Genomic DNA, 22,210 nt, shown 5'->3' on the forward strand with positions numbered 1-22,210 from the left:
CTCCTGCCTCACTGCACCCAGGAAATGGCACAGGGATCCCCTCCTGCCCAGCACAGCAGCCTCTCTGCTGGGAAACAAATAGGAAACAGACCCTGTTCCTGCCTCCTCTCTGTTCTGGGTGGGAGGGACAGCATGGAGCCAGCACAGGGACATGGCTGTGATGACCTGTCCGAGAGGCAAGGCAGGGCTGAGTCACAGCACCGAGTGACACACGGCCCATCCAGGCTGACCATGGGTCAGTGCCCTGCTGTGGGTGCCAGCTCTGGCTCGCTCTGAGTCCCCCCCACGCTGCTCCCTGCACTCCAGCCCTGCACAGCTCCCAAACCTGCAGCTGAAGCAGCACCGTGCCCAGGTGGAAACCAACAATGTTGGTTTCCAACACCAGCAATGTTCCCTGATCTGAACAACTGAGTTCTCGCTGCAGAGGGAGTGACAGTGCTGGAGCAGGCCCAGCCAAGATCAAGGCAGGCACCCTACTAAGCCCACCTCCACATCAGGCACCCCCTGAGCCCACCACCCCATCATCCTGGGCCGCTGTCCTTGTCTGTGCCACATCCCCCTGCTGATTCCATGTGACAGGGGGCAAGAGAGGGTTACCTGCACAGGGATTTGAGGGAATCCTGGTCCAGGAAGCTGTGGTCCTTCTTCACAGCACTGATGTCAAGAGGGAATGACGACTCTGGGGAAGGAAGTGACATCAGTGGCAGATCCCAAGCCAGCTGCTCCGTCAGGGACAAAGGGCAGCAGTGGGCATGGGAAGAGGAGGAAAGGCCGAAGTGGCTGGAGATGACCTGGAGGTGGGGCATGCCCAGGGTCCCTGGGCACAGCTCTTCCCAGGTGAGGGTGATAAGGTGCCCAAGGGTCTCCAATCAGTTCCCTGCTCATCCCTGAGCACGGACAGCTCTGCTGGGATCGTGCATGTGGGAGCTGGACCTTCAGCCCCAAGGGTCTCAATCCATCTGTCCATGAAGCCATGGAGTGTGATCACCACGGGAAGGGAAACAGAGGGAAACACTTGGAGGATGTGGGAAGTTCTGTGGCCAGAGGCTGGAGAAGGGTTGGTTGATTCAAAGACTGCAGCACCAGCACCGCTCCTCACTGCCCAGCTGTGAGCACTGTCTGGGGCCAGCACCTGGGGCTGGGTATCCCGGCAGGAACACGTGTGGCCTGCCCCCCAAAATAGGCCCTGGCAGCAAACGGGCTGCTCATGAAGCCATCACCGGGGATGTGCTGCAGGGGGCGGGGGAAGTGCCCGGCCGAACAATGGCCCCGGCTGCGGCCGCCCGAGCCGCGCTTCCCGCTATTGTCCGGCAGGACGGGGCCGCCGCTGCTCGCAGCGCCCGGACCAGCATCCCCCCGGGGCTTCCAAACACACCCAGCTGAGCTGTGTGAGCCACCACCACAGCCACCCTGCCACCGCCCCGGGCGCCTGGCACAGGAGCTGGGAGTAGGAACATGGTGTGATCCAGGCTGAGCGCTCAGGACAGGCTGGAGCAGGGCAGGGCTTGTGGGAGTGGGGAGGGATGGAAGGAGGGAGAACATGCTCGCTCTCCACATTACCTACACTGGCTGCCCCTACGCTCCCACCCACGGCAAACACTCCCTGAATCACTTGAGAGCTGATGGCTCTCCAAAGCTTGGCTGCCCTTGGCCAAAGCAGCCGCCCCAGGATTCCTCAGAGCCCTGCCTGAAGGGGAAAAGTTCAGGAATGCAGGGAAGTTAACTGGCTGGTTCTCCAGGCCGTGGCCAAGGGCTCCAAGTGTAACAATCATATAATCAGTGAGCAATCCCTTCTGTCCCCTCCTCTCCCTGGAGCTGTGGGCGCTGTCCCTGCAGCCCCCCTTGGAATCTGGATGGGATGGAGGCTCTGGGCAGGTACAGAGCAGGGTCAGGGCAGGAGGCAGCTCTCACCTTCGTAGAGCTGGGCATACTGGGGGAACCCCGCTGCCCGCAGCCAGTCACACGCTTTCTTGGCTTCAATTTCTGTAAGAAAGCAAAGAACCAGCCTGAGCATCCTGCCAGCAGCAGCAACGCCCTGAGAACACAGCCCACACCCCCAGAGCCCTGACCCCAAGCCCGTGTTCCATGTGCACAGAGCAGAGGAGATGCATGGCTGCAGAGCCAGGGGTCCTGGGCAGACAGAGCTCAGCTGCAGCTCTCTGCCAGCACTGGGCAAAGAGCAGGAGGTGACAGTGATGCCACCTGAATGACAGGGCCACAAGATGCAGTTTTAACCTTCTGATGAAACGTTTTGTTTCTGAGCCCTCCAAACCAAACACAGTTCTTGGCCAGGCAGGAGAGGAAGATCTTTCTTTGTAATCATCAGTTCAGAGCTTGTCAAAGCTCAGTGCTGATCACTTCTGCAAACATCCCTGAGCAAAGCTGCCAAAGGAGCTCTTCCTCCCCACCTCCTTCCCACCACCCAGCCTTCCCCACCTCTCCTTTCAAGCTGGTGTTCATCCCAGTCAGCACCAAGTCCCTGGTGGGGTTCTCACCCCTCGCCCAGCTGGCTCCCACCCCTCACACAGGGATCAGCCCTCGCCCAGATGAGCCCATTCAGCAGCCAGCAGTATTTCCTGGGAAATTCCTCCAGTTTAGAGAAACTGAGGGAAAACAGCCCAGAGTTCCTGCAGCCACAGCAAGGCATTGCCAAGTGTCAGCACCCATTGGCCCGATGACATTTCTGCTGCTGAGGGTGACAACATCTGACCTCAGGGGTAGAAAATGCCTTGGCAGCCTCAGGGTCTGATCTGTCCCTGCTGGAAGCACTCAGTGGGCTGAGGCCAGACCCACCCAGCACTGGAATACCCTGATTCCATCCCCATCCACTCACTGCCTCAGCCCAAAGCTCTGGCTACAGTTTGCATTCCCAATTCCAAACTTACAGAAGCAAAAAAAAAAAAAAAAAAAAAAAGCTCCAAATAAGCAGCTCAGTTCAGGACAGGACTAAGCCAAAGCCCTGGACTCAAATACTTGCCAAGTTTTGGGAAGAAGTTTTGGAATGAGCATCTGGATCCAGGTCCAAACCACACAGCTGTCATTAACCATGACCTGAGTCCTGCCAAAACCCAGGGATGACCCCTCCTGCCCCCAACAGGGCTCTGACCCAGCAATCCCAGTGGAGAACTCAACCCCGGAGCTATCCTGGGTCAGCTGGTCCATGTGGAGCACCACATCCCTCCCAAAGAACCCAACACCCCACGAGGAGAGCACCCCATGGCTGCCTCTGTCCAGCAGGAGGACACCAAGACTGGTGGTCCCTGGGAATGCTCTCTGGCCATGCCAGCTCTGGAAGCAGATCCCTCCCACATTCCTGGAGTGGGCAGGACCCAGGGACAGCCACTTCCCACAGCCCCTGCCAAGGGACCTGCCAGTTCCCACTCCTGCCCGACTCTGCTCCCAGTGGGAATTCCACGGGGCCAATCCCAGCCAGCAACTGCAGCTCCATGTGCCCCAAGCCACGAGCAAAACCAGCAATGTCCCACCTGTGCCATGGATGCTGCCCCAGGGATGGGTCTGGCGGAGGACAGCAGGAGCAGGGCCGTGGCTGAGCTTACTCCGGCCTGCAGCAGGGCTCAGCTGGTACCAGAGCATGGCCAGGGCCACACCAGAGCCTGGGGACACCCAGTGTGACCCCAGCCCGAGCCCAGGGCTGCAGCAGGATGCTCTCTCTGTGCAGGACTGGGCTCAGCCTCCCATCACGGGGTGGAAATGCGGAGTCAGAGCACGACATTTCCTTCCCTCCGCCGCCTCCCCACGCAGGGCTGGCGGGGGGCCAGGGCCCTAAACCTCCTCCACCCCTCCTCTCCTCTCCTCTCCAGCAGCCAGCTCCCAGGCTCTGCCTGCTCTGGCAAGTCCTGCATCCCCCCAGAGCCCTTCCAACAGGGAGAAGCCCCCTAGAGCAGGGGGATGTTTGACCAGCCCAGGCTGAGCCCTGCTGATGTACAAAGTGCTGTCACAGAAAAGGTTTCCAAGTGTCCTGTCCCAGAGGGAGCCAGCAGCCAGCTTCCTCCTCTTCCCGCCCTTCCCATGGACGTGCTTTCCCAGGGAAGTGCAGGAAAGGCCGGGCAGGCAAACACTCCTGCCGTGGGACGCTGGGCACAGGGTCACCCATTCCAGCCGGGTTCCCAGCCCTCCCTGTCACCTCTCAGGAGCCTCACTGCTGGGCAGGGTGATGGGACCTGAGCACAGCACACATCCCTGGCTGCAGCCTCCACTGGGAATCCACCCTGAGCCCAGGGATTGCTGCCCAGAGACCCTCCAGCCTCCACCCTGCTCAGCCTGAGCCCCAGGCAGCAGTGGCAGAGATGGGTCCCCAACACCCCCAGATGCCAGGATTCCCTGATGTCCAATGCAGGCTCATAAAACACACCACCCACCCTCAGCAGGGCACAAAGGAGGTCTCCTTGCCTCCACTGGTCAGAAAACAATTTCCACGAGCTTATAGCAACACAATATCTTTGAGATCTGTGGTTTAAATGGTGCAGAAATCATCCCACTCCAGTTGTATAGCAGGAGGAGCAGGCAGAGGGTACAGGCAGAGTCCATGCATCCCTGACAAAGAAGGGATAAATCCCACCAGCTTCCTGACTGCAGGCAGGGAAGGCAGACCAGCAGCCCCATTATGTCTCATGCTCCAGAGGAAGCGCTCCATGGGAGATGAGCCCTCAGGAAATGCCTGGAAAACCCCATGGGGGAACCAGCACCAACACCTTCAGTGGAAAAAGCTCCCAGTGGTGCACAATCCTGTGAGCCACCCGAGAATCCTCCCCCAGCAAAGCCTCTGCCCTTGTCCAGCAGCTGCTGAGGCTGGATGGTGTTTCCCAAGGAAAAGGTTTCCACAGTAGCTGTCCCATGCACCCAGCAAGGGGCAGAGCCTGTAACCCCAGGGCCACCATGGTCCGTCAGAAATGCCCTGAGTGGGTCCAGCCCCCCCAGCCTGACCTCCCAACACCCCCAGGAAGGGGTGGAAATCAAAAATGAAGGAAGAGAAGATGTTCCCATTGTTCCAGAAGAAAAGGATGAAAACCGACACTGAAGTGGAGAAAAAAAGACGAAGTTCCCCAATCTCCTTCTTGCAGTGACCCCACTGTGGCATTTCCCTGGGGCAACCACTGGTGACTCCAGCAGGAATGGCTTCTGGCTGTGAGTGTCTGGAGCCTGATATTTCTCTCTCAAGTGCTTTTGGTGCTCCATCCACCCACTCTGGAACAGGCGTGAACCAGGGAAAAAAGGGAAAAGCCCAGGACATTCTATAAAAGCTCTAAAATAAGCAACCTGGAACACTGGAGGCCAGCAGAATTACAGGCAGGAAAGCCACTTCCCAGAACCCCAGCTCTGCACTTTCACTTTAACAATCAAAACTGACAAGAAGTCCCAGGCCAGGCTCTCAGCTTCCCACAGCAAGGTTCCAAATCCCCATAAAATGTCCCACACAGCCAATTAGCGTGTGAGGAGAAAACCCCACCACAAAATTGCTCACATGTTACCTCATGGAAAGCTGGAAGCAGCTGCCTGGCACTGCGGGGGAAGCTTCAGCCCCAGCACCAAGGGGAGAAAATTGCTCTTTTTCCTTTCATGTTGGTGTGATTTCTTTCCATCCTGCCTGAAAGTAAAACTGCCTACGACAGGGACTTTCCTTCCCAGCTATAAGCAGAAGTTTCTTGCCTGCTTTTTATAGGAATGACAGAAAGTCCCAACTCCTCTCCTGAACCAGGGGGATGTGCCTTCACTGCTTGAGAACGTGAGGAGCTGAAGCAGGTGTCCCATGGAAAAGGTGTATCCTACTCATGCCAAAGGGACAAGAGGGACTGACTCTGCCTGCAGAAATCAGAGCTGCCTTCCTGAGCAGGGCATCTCTCCCACAGCAGCCAAGGGCCAACCCCAGACCCTCCCAGGGGGGTTTGGAGGAAGCCCCCAGAGTGCCCTCCCAGCACTGGGCACAGCTGGAACTCACTGCCCACCCAGCTGGGCTCTCGGGGCAGGGGGCACACAGAGCTCCACACAGCCACGGGCACCTCCTGCTTCCAGCTGCCAGCTCCACTCAGCAGAGGGCAGAGATTCTGGAGCTGCCAGCACAGACATGGACAGGGCACATGGACAGGAATGAGGAATGCTCTTGGATGTCCTCCCAGACACGGCGCGTTTCCATAATTAACCTTCACACAGTAAATGGGTCCCACAAGCTTTGGGAACTGCTCCTTGCTATGTCACCAATCAGGAATTGCTCAAATGCCTCCTTCACCTCCAGCCCTGAAATGTCTGCTCCAAGGGCATTGCTCCCTGGGGATGGCACCTGGCAGGAGGGGATGGCAGCAGAGCCCTCTGCCACCCCACTCCTGTCCCAGACAGATGCTGGGAACACAAACACGAGGGACATCCAGGGGTAAAAATGATCCTAGAGGTTGCAGGGGAATTGCTGGATGGTGTCTGCAAGTACTGGCTGGTACAACACACACAGGAACCCCTCTGACCACCACAGGGCAGGGAGATTGTGGCTGTTGGGTGTCTGGATCAGATCTGGATCATAATCCCTGCAGGGTGGGCACAGCGTGCCCCAGCAGCACCATCAGAGCCCCCCAGAGCTCCCCCCACCTTATCTGTGCCCACTCATCCCTCCGCTGGGCTCCAGGGCTGTGTGTAACCACCCTTATCAGCTGAATGTGGTAGCTCTATTTCCTCCCCTCAAACGAACCCAACAGCAGCCTCGGGTCTGGTTTGTTCTGTTCTAAAACCCCAGCAGCCCTTCACGCCTACGGCGTGCAGAGCTTTGTGCTGCACCACGCAGGAGTGCGGGCACCAGGAAACCGAGGCGACGCTGCAGCACCCGTCCACACGAAAGGAGGCACCTGGGAGAGGGGCCCAACCTGCTCAGAGAACACCTCTGCTTCCTCAAACAACACCCAGAACAACCTAAATTCAGGTTTGCAGCCAGTGCTGTCTTCAGTAAGGATGAGAATGAAGCGCTGAAGCAGACATACCAGCCACAAGAAATGACGCTAGGATTATGGAGTCATGGAATGGTTTAAGCTGGGAAAGCTTTCAGATCATTGAGTCCAGCACTGCCAAGGACACCACTAAGCCAAGTCCCTTCTTCACACCAAAACATCTTCACAGACTCCACAGGGCAGGGCTGAACACGGGATGCACCAGAAGGACTGAGTGCTCTGGGACATGCCATCCGATGGACGCTGGCAGCAGGACACGGTGGGGTGGCAGAGACCAAGTCAGTGTCCCCTGGCACTGCTGTGATGGCTATGGGAGTGTCCTACAGCACATTACAGATTCCTGCTCCTCCAGGCAGCTTCTCAGAGTCTTGTAGCCCCTTGAGCCTACAGAACCTTGAGCCTACACCTCCTCCCAGCAACTCCAGAGCACTCGGGAGCAGGAGCTCTGCGGCAGCTCGGGGCTGCACGTCCCACTGCTCAGGCTGCAGCTGCAGAGCAGATGTCTGGGGGGAGCAAGGGATGGAAAAAGAGAGGAACAGAAACAAAGGGCCAGGAAGGTGAGGACCCTGATCCATCCTTGCCTCTCCCACCTGCATTTCTGCAGCTGCTCTGACCCCAGAGGAACAACAGAGAGGGCAGGACTGTCCCACTGTGCTGGGAGCACACAGCAGCAGCCCCACCATGTCTGAGGGCAAGCCCAGCATGGAGGGAACCTGGGGTTCCATCTCTGAAAAGGCAAAGCAAGCTCAGAGCAGAGAGGATCTCTGGCTCCAGCCCACCCTGTGCAGAAGGTCTATCAGTGCCAGCACAGCCACCAGTCACCTCTGTTGGATCCAGGCTTGGGGTGAAGTTTCTTCCTTCTCTTTGGTGTTTGCTGAAGCCAGAAAGAAAAATCCAGAAGAGAATCCCAGAATAGTTTGGGTTGGAAGGGACCTTGGTGATGATCTCATTCTGGCCCTCTGCCATGGGCAGGGACACCTTCTACAACCCCAGGTTGCTCTAAGCCCTGTCCAACCTGGCCTAGAACAGCCATGAGGCATCCACAAGGAGCCAGATGAGAACAGCTACTCGGATGCTGAAGAAAATCAATCTGTCTTGCCCATCCTGTAGTCCACCCTTTCTAAAACTGCACCGTTTTCCTGCTGGCCATCCCATGGACCTCACACGCACTTTGTTTGGACAAACGGACGCCGTCACTCCGAGGGCAGCCAGCGGTGCCAGAGCTTTGACATCCATCACCCGCCACAGGTACCAGCCAGGCTGCACCTCCCGATGAGGAGCTATCACATCTCACTTTTCTTTACATGGACAACAGCAAAAGTTTTCCAGTTTTTCAGTTTTCCCCACCTGGAAGAGCGTTAAACCCAGCATGGACTGAGGTCAGCGTCCGGAGTACTGCACAAGACCCAACACCAGCCACCACCAAAGGCCAAGGAAGGCCAAGCCAAAGGAAAACACCAACAGTTCTGCTAAAAAAAACAGAACCAGCAGCAGCTCTGGCTCTGCAGGGAGCTCTCAGCTCCAATCACCCATTGGAGCATTGCTATCTCCCATGGATGTGACCTGCTGCAGCTGCTCTCCTGCTTCCCACGCCGAGAAACAACCTCCAGCTCCTGCTGCTAAATCCAGGCACTGAAGAACAGTTATTTCCTTAATACACGAGGGAATGCCCTCCTACTTTTATGCATTTATTTAGCATAAACACGTGTGTTACCAGAGGAACCCACGGAGCAGAATTCCCTTGTGGTCTTGCTGCAGCTTTTTCCATGTTGTACAGAATCACAAACCCACCCCGCTGCTGGCTGAAGAATGCTCAGGCTCCAGCAGCTTTGGTGGGAGCCCTACCTGTCCCCAGGGACAGGGAGCCCAAACCATGGCTGTCACACCCAGCCATGGCCACTGCCGCAGCCCTAGCATGGGCACAAGCCCTTGCAAGAAGGAACAAGCAGTGAATTCCCAGCAGAGGCATGAATGGTTACTTTAGGGCTCTCTCCTCTTTTGCAATACAAAAATAACCCCAAATCAAGTATTTCCCAGCTCAGCACATGATCCTTCCTCCTTCCCCACCAGACCCAGCTTTGGTTTATCAACTGATCCCTGCTGCCCAGGGGAAGTACAGGTGCCTGCATGTGCTCCTGAAATCCCATCCCACACCAGAAAGATCTGCAAAATTCAGGAGTTTAACCCCAAGGAGTCCTGGATGTGCAGCCGAGCACAAGGTCCCCCTCAGCCCACGGGGTGCAGGCTTAGAACCCCTGTCCATGCAGGGATCCCTCCAGGCACATGAAGGCATAACTCAAACTCCAAAAATGCAGCCAAGGGACATTTCTCAGGGGAACACAGGTCTGTGTGCCAGGGGGAGGACTGCCACCAGCTCACAGGTCTGTGTGCCCAGGGAAGGACTGCCACCAGCTCACAGGTCTGTGTGTGCCCAGGGGAAGGACTGCCACCAGCTCACAGGTCTGTGTGTGCCCAGGGGAAGGACTGCCACCAGCTCACAGGTCTGTGTGCCAGGGAAGGACTGCCACCAGCTCACAGGTCTGTGTGTGCCCAGGGAAGGACTGCCACCAGCTCACAGGTCTCTCCCATCAGGAGCCCCTTCTGCTGCACCCCACACCCACGGGCAGCACTTGGGGTATTTCCACCTCCACCCCACAGCTCCAAACTCCGCTCTTTCCTCATTCCTTCTTCTGAAACTTCTTTTAAATCAGTGAATTGGTGTCAGCAGGGGATGCCACATCCCAGAGCATGGCTGGCACCAGCACCATCGCACCCCTGGCCATACCTGCCAGGGCCAGGGGGGTTCGGGCTCACAGAAAGGATTTTGGCTCAGGAAACAACCGGAGATCAGGAGGAGCTGGCCCGCAGCACTCGCACCGGCTTGGCTGGCTCTGGCAGAAATAAACCCAAATATTGCCGGGGCTGCAGCTCCAGTGGGGAGCAGAGCAGGGAAGCAGAAGCTCTGGCGGTGTGACTGGGGCCAGCCCGTGCTCTGTCACCGCCACCGCCCCGCTCATCCCCGGTCCCAGCAGGGCACAGGGCTCCTGCACATCCCCGCTCCGGGCACGGCAAAAATGGTGAAGGAAATTCTGGTTTTCGAGAAAAGATTAAAAAAAAAAAAAAGCCCTCCCCAGCAATTTTAACAACAACACAAGCGTCACCTCTGAACCCTGCGCTCGCCCCCGCTGTGTGAAAGCCGGAGCAAAGCGCCCTGCTGCACAGGAAACGCTGCTTCCAAGAAATCTCTAACAAGAAAAAAAGGTCATTTTAGAGCCTTTCCCACCTCCCCCGAGAGCGTTTGCTGGCTGGAGCCTCCGAATCCAAACACAGAGCCGGGACACGAGCAGACTCACCATGGCAGGAGCTGTTAATCCCGGCTTTGTTCATTGGAACCCGTGGATTAAACGCAGAAAAAAATACCAGCATGACCCCCCAGCCTCCTTCACGCCCTCCTCGGCCACCCAGCACCGTCCAGCGGCGGCAAGAGACCTTCCATGGCAGAGCTGCAGGGCTGTGCCGAGCCGAGCCGAGCCGTGCCGAGCGTCCCCGGCGAACAGGACATCCCGGCCCCGCAGGGCTGAGCGCCACGGCGGGGGTGGGAGCGCCGGGAGGGCTCCATCCGGTACCGCTCCCAGCCCCGCCGCCCTGCCCAGCCCAGCACGGACCCGGCCTGCCCAGCTCGGCACCCCGGGGCCGCCAGGTGAGCCGCAGCTTCCCGTGGCAACCCGAGAAATAAAGGGTTAAGGGCGAAGCGTCCCGCATGGTGCCGGCTGCAGGCGCTGGGAGAGGGGCCCGTGGGGAGTCTGTCCTGTCTGGCAGGACACCGGGATGGAGGAGAGGGATGGACACCCCAAAACCCCCCCCTCGTGATCACACTGACCACCCTCATCATCATCAAAGCGCAGGCTGTGAGCCGCAGCGGGGGCTCCTCTCGGAGCAGGACAGCAGGAGCTGCCAGCAGGTTCTGTGTGCCAGGGACGGGAAAAGTGACAGCCAAAGCTGGATCACCATAAATTTCCCAGTACCTCAAGATATTAAAGAGGGGGGAAAAGCTCAAAAAGATGGTTCAGGGACAAGAACAGCAGTTCTTGAGTTCTTTGCAACGTGAGATATCCAGACTAAATCACCCAATTCCCTACAAAATTCCAGTTTGTTCTGAGCCCAGTATGCCCCACCTGCCCTGGGAATGTTTCTTCTCCATGCAGCAGGAGTCTGCTCACCTCTCAGCCCACAGCAGAGGGGTCAGCACAGTCCAAACAACAAGCTGTGGCTGACACAGGATTAGTCTCTGCAATGCAAACCACGTTCCCTGTGCCTGCACTTCCCAAACCAGAGCTTTGGGCACAAATCATTCCAGAATGAGCTAAACATCATCTCCACTTGCTTCTGATTCCCAGTGAGAAACACCATAGGTCTCTCATCCCTATCCAGGAATACAGCACTGGGAAACATCCCACCCACCCTCAGCTCACACCTGGCAGGTCAGACCCTGCAGACCCAGACAGGCTGTGACAATGATGGAAACTCAGGTGACAGGCCCAATATCATCCCAAAAACATGGGGGGCAGTGAAACCTGCAGACAGGAGTGGAAACACAGCAGGGACATCAGGTTTAGGGAGGTCCCTCAGTCAAACAGGGGCACATGGTCTACACCTCTTTCTTTGTCCCCCTTTCTGGAAGGAGATGATGTTGGGGCTGGAGTTGAAACTCAAGGCTGCACATTCTTTATGGTGCTAGCAGGAGGTTCCAGGACAGCAGGACAATGGCATTTTGAAGAAGTCTTAAAGGATGTCACAGTTTTCCAAAGAGACGAAGGAACATTTCAAAAAAATACAGAAGTCTCCTTGCCAGGAATGTGGGGAATGTCAGGGAATATTATAAAACAGGATGAAAAACCTGGCCTCAAGCAATATTAGAGACTCTTACACTGGTCTGACAGGCAAGATGCTGAATCCCAATGGAAGACCAATCATGGGAATGGCAGAGTCAGCTTACATGGTCCCATCCATCTGCCTCCCACCAGAGAATCCAGCACAGGTCTGCCTGTGCCCCTTCCCACAGCCAAGCCCACCCTGCACCCAGGCATAGACTAAAACAGGGCCCTCTATGTAAAAAACAGCATTTCTGAGGAGCCAAGGCAAACAAAGCCTTGTGGGACACAGAGGAGAGCCATGGATCGGGAAGGATCCCAGGATGCACAAAGGGATCTGGGCTGCTCCGTGGCTAAAAGACAATCCCAAATCCAAGATCTTTGCTGTAAGTCAGGAGGAACACTTCCCAGACATGGTTCAAACAACTCTTCTTCCATTTGGTTAATTAACCAAGCACTTCCCAGCCTTCTGAGGGATTTCCAGGCACAGGAGCTCACACCCTGGCACAGCCATTCCGGCTCACGGGAAGTTATGACGCCGAGCACACCGGAGCCGGAGCGGTGGCTGCCAACAGCAGGGTCAGGAGCAGAGGAACAGCTCCTGGGGTCAGGAGAAGGAGAAGCCCAGGGGTCAACAGGCAGCAGGAAGCCCCAATTCCACACATCAACCACTTGCAGTAGGAAGCAGAGGCGAGTTACTGGCAGAGCAGCGCCTTTGGCAGGAACGGGCATGTTTGTTCCAGCTTCCCTTCCATGTGAAAGCCCCTCTGTAAGGAAAAGATTTGTCACAGCAAGGCCCACTTGGGGTTTTTTGTCTGGGCCTGACTGCACAACGGCCTCGCTGGTGCTCACAGCTGGGCATGGTGAGGATGGGGCTGCTCGTGGGTGACAGGTCCCCTCCTGATGGTGGGCTGATGCCAGGGCTGGCAAATGCTCCAGCCTGTTCAGAGCTTCCCAGGGATGATATAAAGAACACTTTGGTCTCAAGACAGTCGTTCTGGAATAGCCACTGCTTTCACACAGGGAGAAGCCTCCCCAGCCAAACCCCCACCACAGCAGCTGTGCATGGCAGGGGAGCCATCCCCAGCAGTCAGGGCTGTGTCTTTCAGAGCAACACTCTAAAATGCTTGTCTTTCCCCAAGCAAATGTTCCTTTCCAGTCCCAGCAGTGTGCAGCAGTTGCCCCACTGGTGTTTCTGAGGAAGCCTTTAGCTGAGCAAAGCTCTCCCCCAGTCCTGCTGGCTGACATGTTTGTGGTCAATCAATCAGCTCAAAACCCTTCTAGAACTTTATCCATCTAATTTTATGACTAATTTTTGACTCAATTGCGAGTTTTCAGAAAGGACCCGAAGCCCCAGCACACCTGAGCATCTTTGGGGACGAGCAGCACCTGCCCCCAGCCCCATCCAAGACAGCTGGTGCCTTGATTTGTGCAAAATCCCAGTGCCTGGACGTGTGGCTGCTCACCCAGCACTGCCTGACTGAGCCACAGCCATGCACACAAGGCCAGCCACGCTCCAGTGCCCTGCCTGGCATGTGACAGGTGACACTGGGCCGTGACCACCGCTCGCAAGGACGCGCTGCTCTTCCTGCCAGCTGCTCAGCCAGTGCTTCATCCATCCCCACCTGCCCACAGCACTGTGGGGTGGCACAAGGCCCCTGCAGCCTGAGAGCACCAGCAGGGCTGTAGGAGCTGTCTTTGCTCTCCTCAGTCTCCAGAGCATTCCCAGAGAGACAGGTGGGATGTGGCATCTCCTGCCCCTTCCACAGAACACCCTGTGCCCATCCCCACCCAGGAGCTCAGCAGAGCTGGAGATGAGCTGAAGGGGGGCAGTGCTGGAAAAACAGGGAAGCACTGACAAAGCCACCACTGCATCACTCTGTGCCACGATGAGCTGAGGAGCCTGGCTAAAAAACACAAATGCTCAATAATCCATGGAACCCAGTCTTACACAAACATCCTCCATGCTGCCAGGAGCCCTTCACGGCTCAGTCCCTGCTCAAGGAGCAGCATGAGAGCAGGTAAATCCCAGGTGAAGCAGCTGGGCAGGTGAGTGGCTCTGCCAGAACAGCCAGAGAACAGCCCAGGAACAGCCAAGATCTCTGTGGGTGCTGGCAGCAAGGAGAGAATGGGATCTCTGAGGATTTCAGTTCCATTCCCAGCCAGCACTGAGCACTCAGGGGGATGTGGCCCTGCCAAGACAGATGTTCTTAACTCACAGTTTCCTTCTGTCCTCAGAGACCACTGATAAAATATCAGTGAACCTTATCAAACACCAATCATTAAGACTCCTGACCTTGCTATCTCTGTCTTCTCCAACTGCTGTGGCCAAAGAAACAGAGACACAAGACTCAGAACCCTGCCTGGGGGACCCCAGCCCAACCCTCAAAGCAAAAACTGACACCCAAAGCAGGGAGGGAGCAGGGGCTGAGGTGGGGGCGGCCACGAAGTGACTTTGCTTTGCTGAGAAGGGCAGGAAGGAAAAGCGTCAACCTACGAGCTCAGCCAAGGGTCCAGCACTGCTTCCTGCCACGGTTCTGCAGAGAACCTCATTAATGAGCCAACAGCTGCAGCTCCCCAGCCCCTAACAGTGTTCACAGAAACAAAAAAATAATTCAAAAACAATCCCTGCTGCTCGAGCAGGTGGGAAGGCTGTGGAGAGCAGGAGAAGAGAGGCACCCTCACAGTGTGGCTGCAGCACAGCAGCCGTGCCTGAGCTCCGGGGACAGCGTGATCCCCACCAGGCTTCCTCAGTGAGAGGAAGAGCTTTGGGCACACCCAGCTCCTCTCAAAGCGGCTCTGCCGGTGGGGAAGGACATCCACCCAAAACTCACCAGGCCCCAGCCTGCTCCTGCTGCACCTCCCTGTGCCTGGGATCCTGCAGTAGCCAGAGCTGGCTGGAGCTGCAGGACACTCACCCAAGGTCAGGCTGGCAGTGCCCAGGGGGAACACGGGGCACAAAACTGCAGCTCACCAGCAAATCTGACTGTTACCATGCTTCAGTCACAGAGAGCCACAGGGATCACAGAATCATTGACTAAAGGATGGTTTAGTTTGGAAGGGAGTTTTCAGCTCATCCAGTTCCAACCCCTGCCATAGGCAGGGACACCTTCCACCAGACCAGGTTACTCCAAACCTCATTCAACCTGGCCTTGGACACTTCCATGGTTGGGGCAGCCACAGCTTCTCTGGGCAACCTGTGCCAGGGCCTCCACACCCTCACAGGGAAGAATTTCTTCCCAGTGCCTCAGCAGCACCTGAGGGTCACCTCTGAACCCTCTCTTTGCATTTAAACACTAAAAAAAAAAAAAAAAAAAAAAAAAAAAAAAAAAAAAAAAAAAATTAAAAATGTGTGCTGCTTCTTTTGTGCTGGGAAGTGTCCTCACCACACCAACCAGCACCACCTCTTTCATTTACCCCCTCTTTGCTGCCTCCTGCCATGCACACACCATCCATCAGTGCCACCTCTGTGCCTGGCCCAGCACACAACAACCCCAGTTTGCAGGTGATGTTTGCAGCCAACCAAACCAGCACTCTGCCAGCTCCCTGCCCTTAACCTGGGGCAGCCCCAGGTGCTTTCAGAGGCTGCCTACAGAGCACCAGTGCTCCCAGTCCAGCCCTGGGACCACCACTCCTGTGGCTGCTGGAGCAGAGCGACACCCCAGCGCTGCGGGGCCGGGAGCCAAGGCAAAACAATGGGAGCCATTTACAGGGCAGGAAGCTGCATCTGCTGCATGAAACGCTATCTTCAAACAAGACGTGTTTGGATAACTCCAGTTTCATAACTCGCCTCTTCCGATGTTAGGAAATCACAGTAATAAAAAGAAAACAAAATGGGGCAGAAGAAAATTGGCACAGGGAACATCAGGGGGCAGCTGGAGCCTGGGGGAGCCCAGCCTGGGGCATCAGGGTCTGGCTGCAGCCCCTGGCCCAGGATCTGATCAAATATCCTCGGGGAAAGAGTTAAATCTGCACTACCCACCCCAGGGGCACAGTGAATGCTGATGATCTGCTGCATTTCCACCTTGGCTTCTTGGACTTTTTCAGTGGCAATCAAAGCCATCCTGGGGGAGGGAAGACAGCCACACCAAGCACAGGATAACAGGGATTCAGCAGCTCTTATCTTCATCATCTTAAAGATAATGGAAGGGATGGCCTGAAAGCAGCCTCGTGGGTGCCAGCTCAGCCTCAGCACAGTGACACACAGCAGCACTGCCGGGGCACAGGGGACCCTGCAGGACCCTGCTCCTCACCCTGCTGTGACAGGAGAGACCCCAAAGGACCCTGCTGTGGCACCAGGGACCCCACAGGACCCTGCTGTGACAGGAGGGACCCCACAGGACCCTGCTCTCACCCTGCTGTGACAGGAGGGACCCCACAGGATCCTGCTCCTCACCCTGCTGTGACAGGAGGGACCTGCAGGACCCTGCTCTCACCCTGCTGTGACAGCCAGCCCAGCCAGCGCCTCCCGCAGCTGCCACCTCCACAATTGGGGACAAGGAGCCAAAGCTGAGGTCACCCGGCTCGGCTGCAGACCCTCCCCAGCACCCACCTCCTCTCCCCACCCTCCCCAGGCCAAATATAAATTTGCTTACAGGAAATGCCTTAAAGAAAAGGCACCTCCCTGCGTCCCGAAGAATGCCCAGAAAATAAACTGTCTCTGGACAAGAAGGAAATGGCTTTTTTTTTTTTTTTTTTTAAATCACATTGCAAAGCAGCTTTAACCCTTTCAGTCCCTGCTGCAAATGTTCCCTGTGTGCCTCAGGGAATCTCAAGGTGTCTGGAGTCTGCATTGGTGATGTGAGAAGAGCCTATCTGTGGCATCGCCAGGTCCTGGAAAAAATGCCACAAAACCCAGAATCCAAACACAAACTCTACCTGGCAAGGAAAGCACGGGATTCCCGAAAGGAATAGCTGGGGACCACTCTTGACTTCACAAAAGCTCTGGCTCCATTCCCAGAGGCACTGGGCAGAACTTGCCCAGCTGTTGGCATTGCTGGAGGTCCTGCACTGCACCAGGGGGCTGCACCTGTGCCCCCCTCCCCAGCCAGACCCTTTCCACAAGGGCCCTGAGTGGGCTGTGCTGGGATCTCCAGCAGATGGAAATGTGGCTCCTGAGCCTGCTGTGGAGGGCAGGGATGGGGTACCCGGGCCCCTGCAGCCCCCCCAGCCCTGCACTGCAGCTGCTCCAGCCCAGCAGGGACGCACGTGGAGGCTTAGGAAGCACAAACGCTGCCTTCACACCAACCTCCTGACACAAGGCACAAGAAAGCAAAAAGAGAAGAAATACAGGAAATCCAGGAGGTGGAGAAGCAGCTGCCTCCAGCAGTCAGTCAAGGAGAGAGCAAAGCCAACAGCCCTGAGGGGAGAGCAGAGAGCTCGCTCTCCTGGGCCCTCCAGCACGGGGCAGCACAATAAATAAAACAATAAATAAGCTCAGTGCCAGGATCTGGCAGTGTTCCCGTGTACTCACAGGTCACAGCCACAGAGAGGGTGATTCCATTCCCTCTGTACAGCAGAGGACACCAAAGCAAGGCCAAGGGCACAGCCAAAGCACTCCCTGTGTCACCAGCCCCCTGAACGTCCCTGAATAAGCAGGCACTTGGTGCTCTCAGGCCCAGAGTGGTTTGATCCAGCTCAGCTGCTGCTGCAGAACGCCTCCATGCCTGCTGGGGTTGGGAATTTCTCAGCAGAGCTGGAAAAGCTGTGGAGGTGTGAGGCCAGGCGTGGGAAAGGGAAGCATGGGGTCAGCTGCCACTTGGCTGGGAAGCAAATGTCTGTCCAGAGAGCAGCCAGGGCTCGGGGTTCAGCAGCAGAGAGATCACCTGCCTGGAGAAGAGAGGCAATCTCTGCCTTCTCCCTGATTTTGCACTTTGTGTATGTCCATTATCTTTAGATGGGAGAGAACCACTGCATCCTACATCCTTGCTGCTACCAAGAAAGCAGCACCACAGCTCCCAGGACTTCATACCAGGAGAATTCACACAGCCACAACCCATGTGTGCCCCCAGTGTGTCTGTCCCCAGGAGGCTCATGCCAGTGGCTCTCTCCATGCAACAGCCATCCTGGGATTTGCTCAGGAAGGTGTCTGGAGGCCGTGGGGCAACCCTCTGCCTGGAAAAACAGAGCTGGAGCACCAGCCCTGGCTGCCCAGACATCCTGCTCTTGCCCAATGACACTGATGACACGAGGTCAGGTGCCCTGTGCGTCACTGCTGTGGGCACTGTCGTGCAGCCTTGTGACACTCCCGCCCAGGGTCAGTTCCAGTTTCAGCAGGAGCAGCAGAGGCCAGCAGCCAGCCCTCTGAAACCCCACAGAGCAAACCCCACCTGCAGCCTCAGAACCACCCCTGCTCCAGCCCAGCCTTCAGCACTGCCAGCAGAGCCTCGTCCTCTTCACTCCTTTTCCGTTTTTCTTCCTTTTCCCTTTAAATGCCAGCTTTCTTGTCCTTTCCCCCTGCACCCGCAGGGCAGGAGATCCCCCAGGCTGGGGCACACAGGACCCCTCAGGTTCAGCACCAGGACACCCTGGGAGAAGCCACCAGCTCCTGCTCTCACTTAAGCAACAGGACCAAGCCTTGGCTGCAGCACCCATGGAAATCCAGATGTTCATCCCAGGACCACGCCAGAAGCCAAATGTTCCAGGGCTCATCCTGACCACCCCACCAGCCTATCTCCCCTGTGGACCCCCAGGCTTGGACACTGCAGCCCTGCTGGGATTCCATGTGCAGTGGGAGAGGAAGTGGCTGAGCCCTGGGGAAGGTCCCTGAGCTGCTGAAGCTGTTCCCAGCCCTGCCGTTAACGTTTGCTCTGCCCGTAACTGGCACGGGTGACAAGTGCCCCGTGCTGATAAGGGTTCTGCAAACAGCCAGGCCAGTGCCCACGTGGCACGGGGACCTGTCAATGATTAACCCAGCAGCTGCAGGGGACAGCAGCAGGCTGGGGACACAGCCACCCATGGGTGTCACAGCACCCAGAGGTAGGGGGCACACGGAGACCCACGAAAAGCCACATCCTGTGGGATCAGGGTCACACCTGCATTATCAGGGAGAGGGTGATGAGCCTGGAATGGGCAGCACAGCTCCACACCAACAATGCTCCTCCTGCAGGACATGCAGGTAACACACGCAGTGAATCACAAGGCAAACAGGTAACAAAAATCCAGAGGCCATCAGCAGAAGAGCACAAAAAAAGCATCCTCTTACTGGAAATGTAGGGACAGACCCTGTCTCTTTAAATCCCCAGCAGCCTGGAAAGGTTCCCATGTTGCCGAGGTGCCTCTGCAAATGGCAGGAGCCAAAGGGCCAGAGCAGCTCAATCATTAACCTGCCGAGACCCCCGGCCTCGCTGGAATGTGCCAGTCCCCTCCAGAGCTCTGCTCCAAGGTTCACAGCAGCTCCTCTGCCCTGGCCACCAGCCCCTGGAGGCTCCAGCCACTTTCCAGCACAGCTTTCCTCCAGGGCTAAACCCCCCCAGACACTCTGTCACACGTCCCTGCAGGGGTGGAACACCACATGCAAAAAGGGAAGTTGAGAAATAAGAAACCCCAAGTTCCAGGGAGACATTCCCATGCTCAGCAAACGTGTGACATGGTTTGGGGAGCTGTAACTCCCCGTGGCTCCTCTTGCCTTGGAGTACCATTGCTGCTGCAGCAGGACCAGCATGGACACACTGTGGGATGGGAAGACTGGCAGACCAGCAGCATCTCAGCTTTTACAGCCCCCATGCCACTTCTAAAGCTTTTTACATGCACAAAACTAGCTCAGCTTTCATCCCTGGGCTCTGGTAATCCTTGTCACCAAATCCAGTGGGCAGAAGGGATGGAGCAACATCTCTGCTATGGGGCTGGGGGGAGGAAAGGAGACCCCCGTGTTAGGGAATGCTCTGACCCCTGGTCCCACCACACCACAGGACCCCTCAGCTCCCCATGCATCAAGGCCACAGCAACTACTCCAGAGGCATTCCCTTCCCTGCAGACCCTGCCTGAATTTGGGGATTAAAATCCCACAGACACCAAATGCAAAAGCCTTTGCAAAGCCACACTGAGGGCAAAGGCAAATCCCAAACCCCTGCAACAGGCAAACTGTCCCAGGCTTTACACGGGGTGATCACTTAAAGGAAGGAGATTTCATTCTTCTCTCTACTGGCAGTGATTTATCCTCAGCACTGCCTGCACCCTTCAGTGCCAGCCAACTTCCAGGCTTGGTCCTTCTGCCCAAAGTCACGCAGCAGCCTCAGCATGCCCTCGGGGAAAGGGTGACCTTTCGTTCTCCCACTCACTTCAATTGACTTTGAGAACCCTCAAATCTTTTTGAAATTAGTAAGGGAAGTACTGACGTGCCCTTGGGCACAACCACATTTTGTTCTCTTACGAAACTGAAGCACTGGCAGCCTGTCCTGTGAACACACACTGGGGTTTGGGCACTGGAGGCGATGCAGACAAGGAATTCTCAACAGAAGCACGGCTGGATTTATGCACTCAGTCTTTTATCAGGAAAAGATTTCTTGGAGGAAGTGCGAGCACATGGCAGGAACGTGAGCTGCTCCTCAGAAGGAGCGTTGATACCTGCTCCGTGCTGGAACTTTGTGTTTTGCCACACACAGAAAATGCTGTCAGGATAAGGGTGGGAGCTGATTTTTTCCCCTGCAAGAATAGAGGGAGACTGATGGGATGTGAGCTGAGCCGTGGCCCCTGCTCCTGTTGGCACACACATGCCAAGAGCAGCAAGGGGTGGCTGCACAGCCACCTCCTCAGCTGGGCTTTGGTGAGAGTGCAAACAGAAAAAGGCACAGCCATTGATAACAGTTCACGTATGCAAGAGGAAAAGAGTGTGGATTTCTGCCAAAAATTCACAATATGCACTCCAACACCCAGGGACTGTACAAAGGTCTTTAAGTAGAAGAGGCTCTGCTGCCCTCGGCACACAGAGCATTTCAGAACACAAACCACAAATCCAAACACACAAAGAGCTGGTGTTTGAGCTCGGCACATCAAAGAGCCCCAGAGGAAGCAGCCTCTCACCTTGGCAGCACGCTTCCCCAGAGCACTGCTGGGTCACAGTGTGACAAATGACACAGGCACAGCAAACCCACCCCTCCCTACAACGACAAAGGGCTCCAAAGGAGCCAACCTGCCACAAACGTGCCCAGGCACTGAAAGCCAGGACTCAGAGCCCAGCCTCCAAAGGAACCAACGTGCCACAAACGTGCCCATGGCACTGAAAACCAGGACTCAGAGCCCAGCCTCCCCCGCTGCAGTGAGAGGGCCTGATGTGGAGTCCCCTGACAGATGGCAAATCCATGCCTTCCCAGCCACCAGGCTGCGTGCACTTATCCCAGGCAGAGGAGGTGAGGAGGAGCCCTGGGGAAAGGCGGGTGGCCCAAACCCCCATCCCTCCTGAGCCCTGCCAGCCGTGTGTGGGTCAGCATTGCTGAGCCGGAGCCGAACGTGCCGAACCCAAACCGGCTGATCCAGAGGCAGCCGCGGATTCTCGCCCCACACACGGCCGTGACTCAGCCCGGGAGGACAGAGGGGGATCCAGTTACTGCACGAGGCTGTCAGGAGCTGCACACCAGCTCCAAACTCCTCATCCTCCCTGCCTGCAGCACAGCCACCTCCTCCAGGCACCGAGTCCGTCCAGACAGGGACACTGGTGCCAGAGCACGCCCATCCCACCTGGGGCATCCCGGTGCTGCTGGAGCCACAGGTGAATCACAGAATCTCATTCGGGTTAGAAAACCCACTGTGACCACCGAGCCCAGCACTGCCAAGGCCACCACTAATCCATATCCTCAAGTGCCACAGCTGCACAGCTGTTAAACCCCTCCAGGGACAGTGACACCACCACTGCCTCGGGCAGCCTGTGTCACGGCTGGACAGTCCTTTCAGAGAAAAAATTGTTCCTAATAGCCAACTAAACCTCCCCGGCACAACTTGAGGCCACTGTATCTCTCCGTCACTCCCTGTCGACTCACTCCACTACACACAGAGCTGGAAGTGATTTCAGGAAGGGATTCTGCCATGCTTGTGCAACAATCGGAGCACAGCCCAAAGACAGCAGATTGCTGGGTGCTTTCCCCCAAAACCCACCTCCTCCTCCTCTGCACTGACCCCCCGCACCCATCCCCAGGTTCCCCATTTACCTCGTGGCTGTGCCCCGTCCGGCCGCGCTCTCGGGGGACCTGTCGAGGGATGGGGAGGACAGCGGGCTCTGGAGGAGATGGGAGGCGCAGGGGGGGCCCGGTGGCCGGGCCCGGCAGTGCCAGCCGGCGCTCCGGCTGTTGTCGGTGTGAGCGGCAGGTGCGGGGCTGTGCCGCGGGACCGCCCGGGATCCGCCTCCCCATCGCCGCGATCCGGCCCCCATCCCTGGGATCCGCCTCCCCATGCCCTGCA

At 56.8% G+C, this 22,210-nt stretch overlaps 1 protein-coding gene across 6 annotated transcripts in view; it reads right to left on the bottom strand.

Annotated features, from left to right (window-relative positions):
- STARD8 (StAR related lipid transfer domain containing 8) overlaps positions 1–22,210 on the bottom strand; it is a 50,888-nt gene that overhangs the window by 7,944 nt on the left and 20,734 nt on the right. For 3 of the 6 annotated variants that reach the window (XM_071442239.1, XM_071442243.1, XM_071442240.1), the window contains 2 exons: positions 1,912–1,983; positions 598–679 (listed from right to left, as the gene is read on the bottom strand). In XM_071442239.1, the coding sequence (XP_071298340.1) occupies positions 598–679; positions 1,912–1,983 (154 nt within the window). Of the gene's footprint in view, positions 1–597; positions 680–1,911; positions 1,984–3,485; positions 3,656–10,300; positions 10,506–21,960; positions 22,145–22,210 lie in introns of those variants that run through there. The other 3 variants (XM_071442245.1, XM_071442244.1, XM_071442241.1) reach the window with 3 other exon arrangements.

Source organism: Agelaius tricolor, unplaced genomic scaffold (genome assembly GCF_023055355.1).
Source record: "Agelaius tricolor isolate 1412-34295 unplaced genomic scaffold, bAgeTri1.0.p SCAF_17, whole genome shotgun sequence".
In the NCBI taxonomy this organism is placed as follows: Eukaryota; Metazoa; Chordata; class Aves; order Passeriformes; family Icteridae; genus Agelaius; species Agelaius tricolor.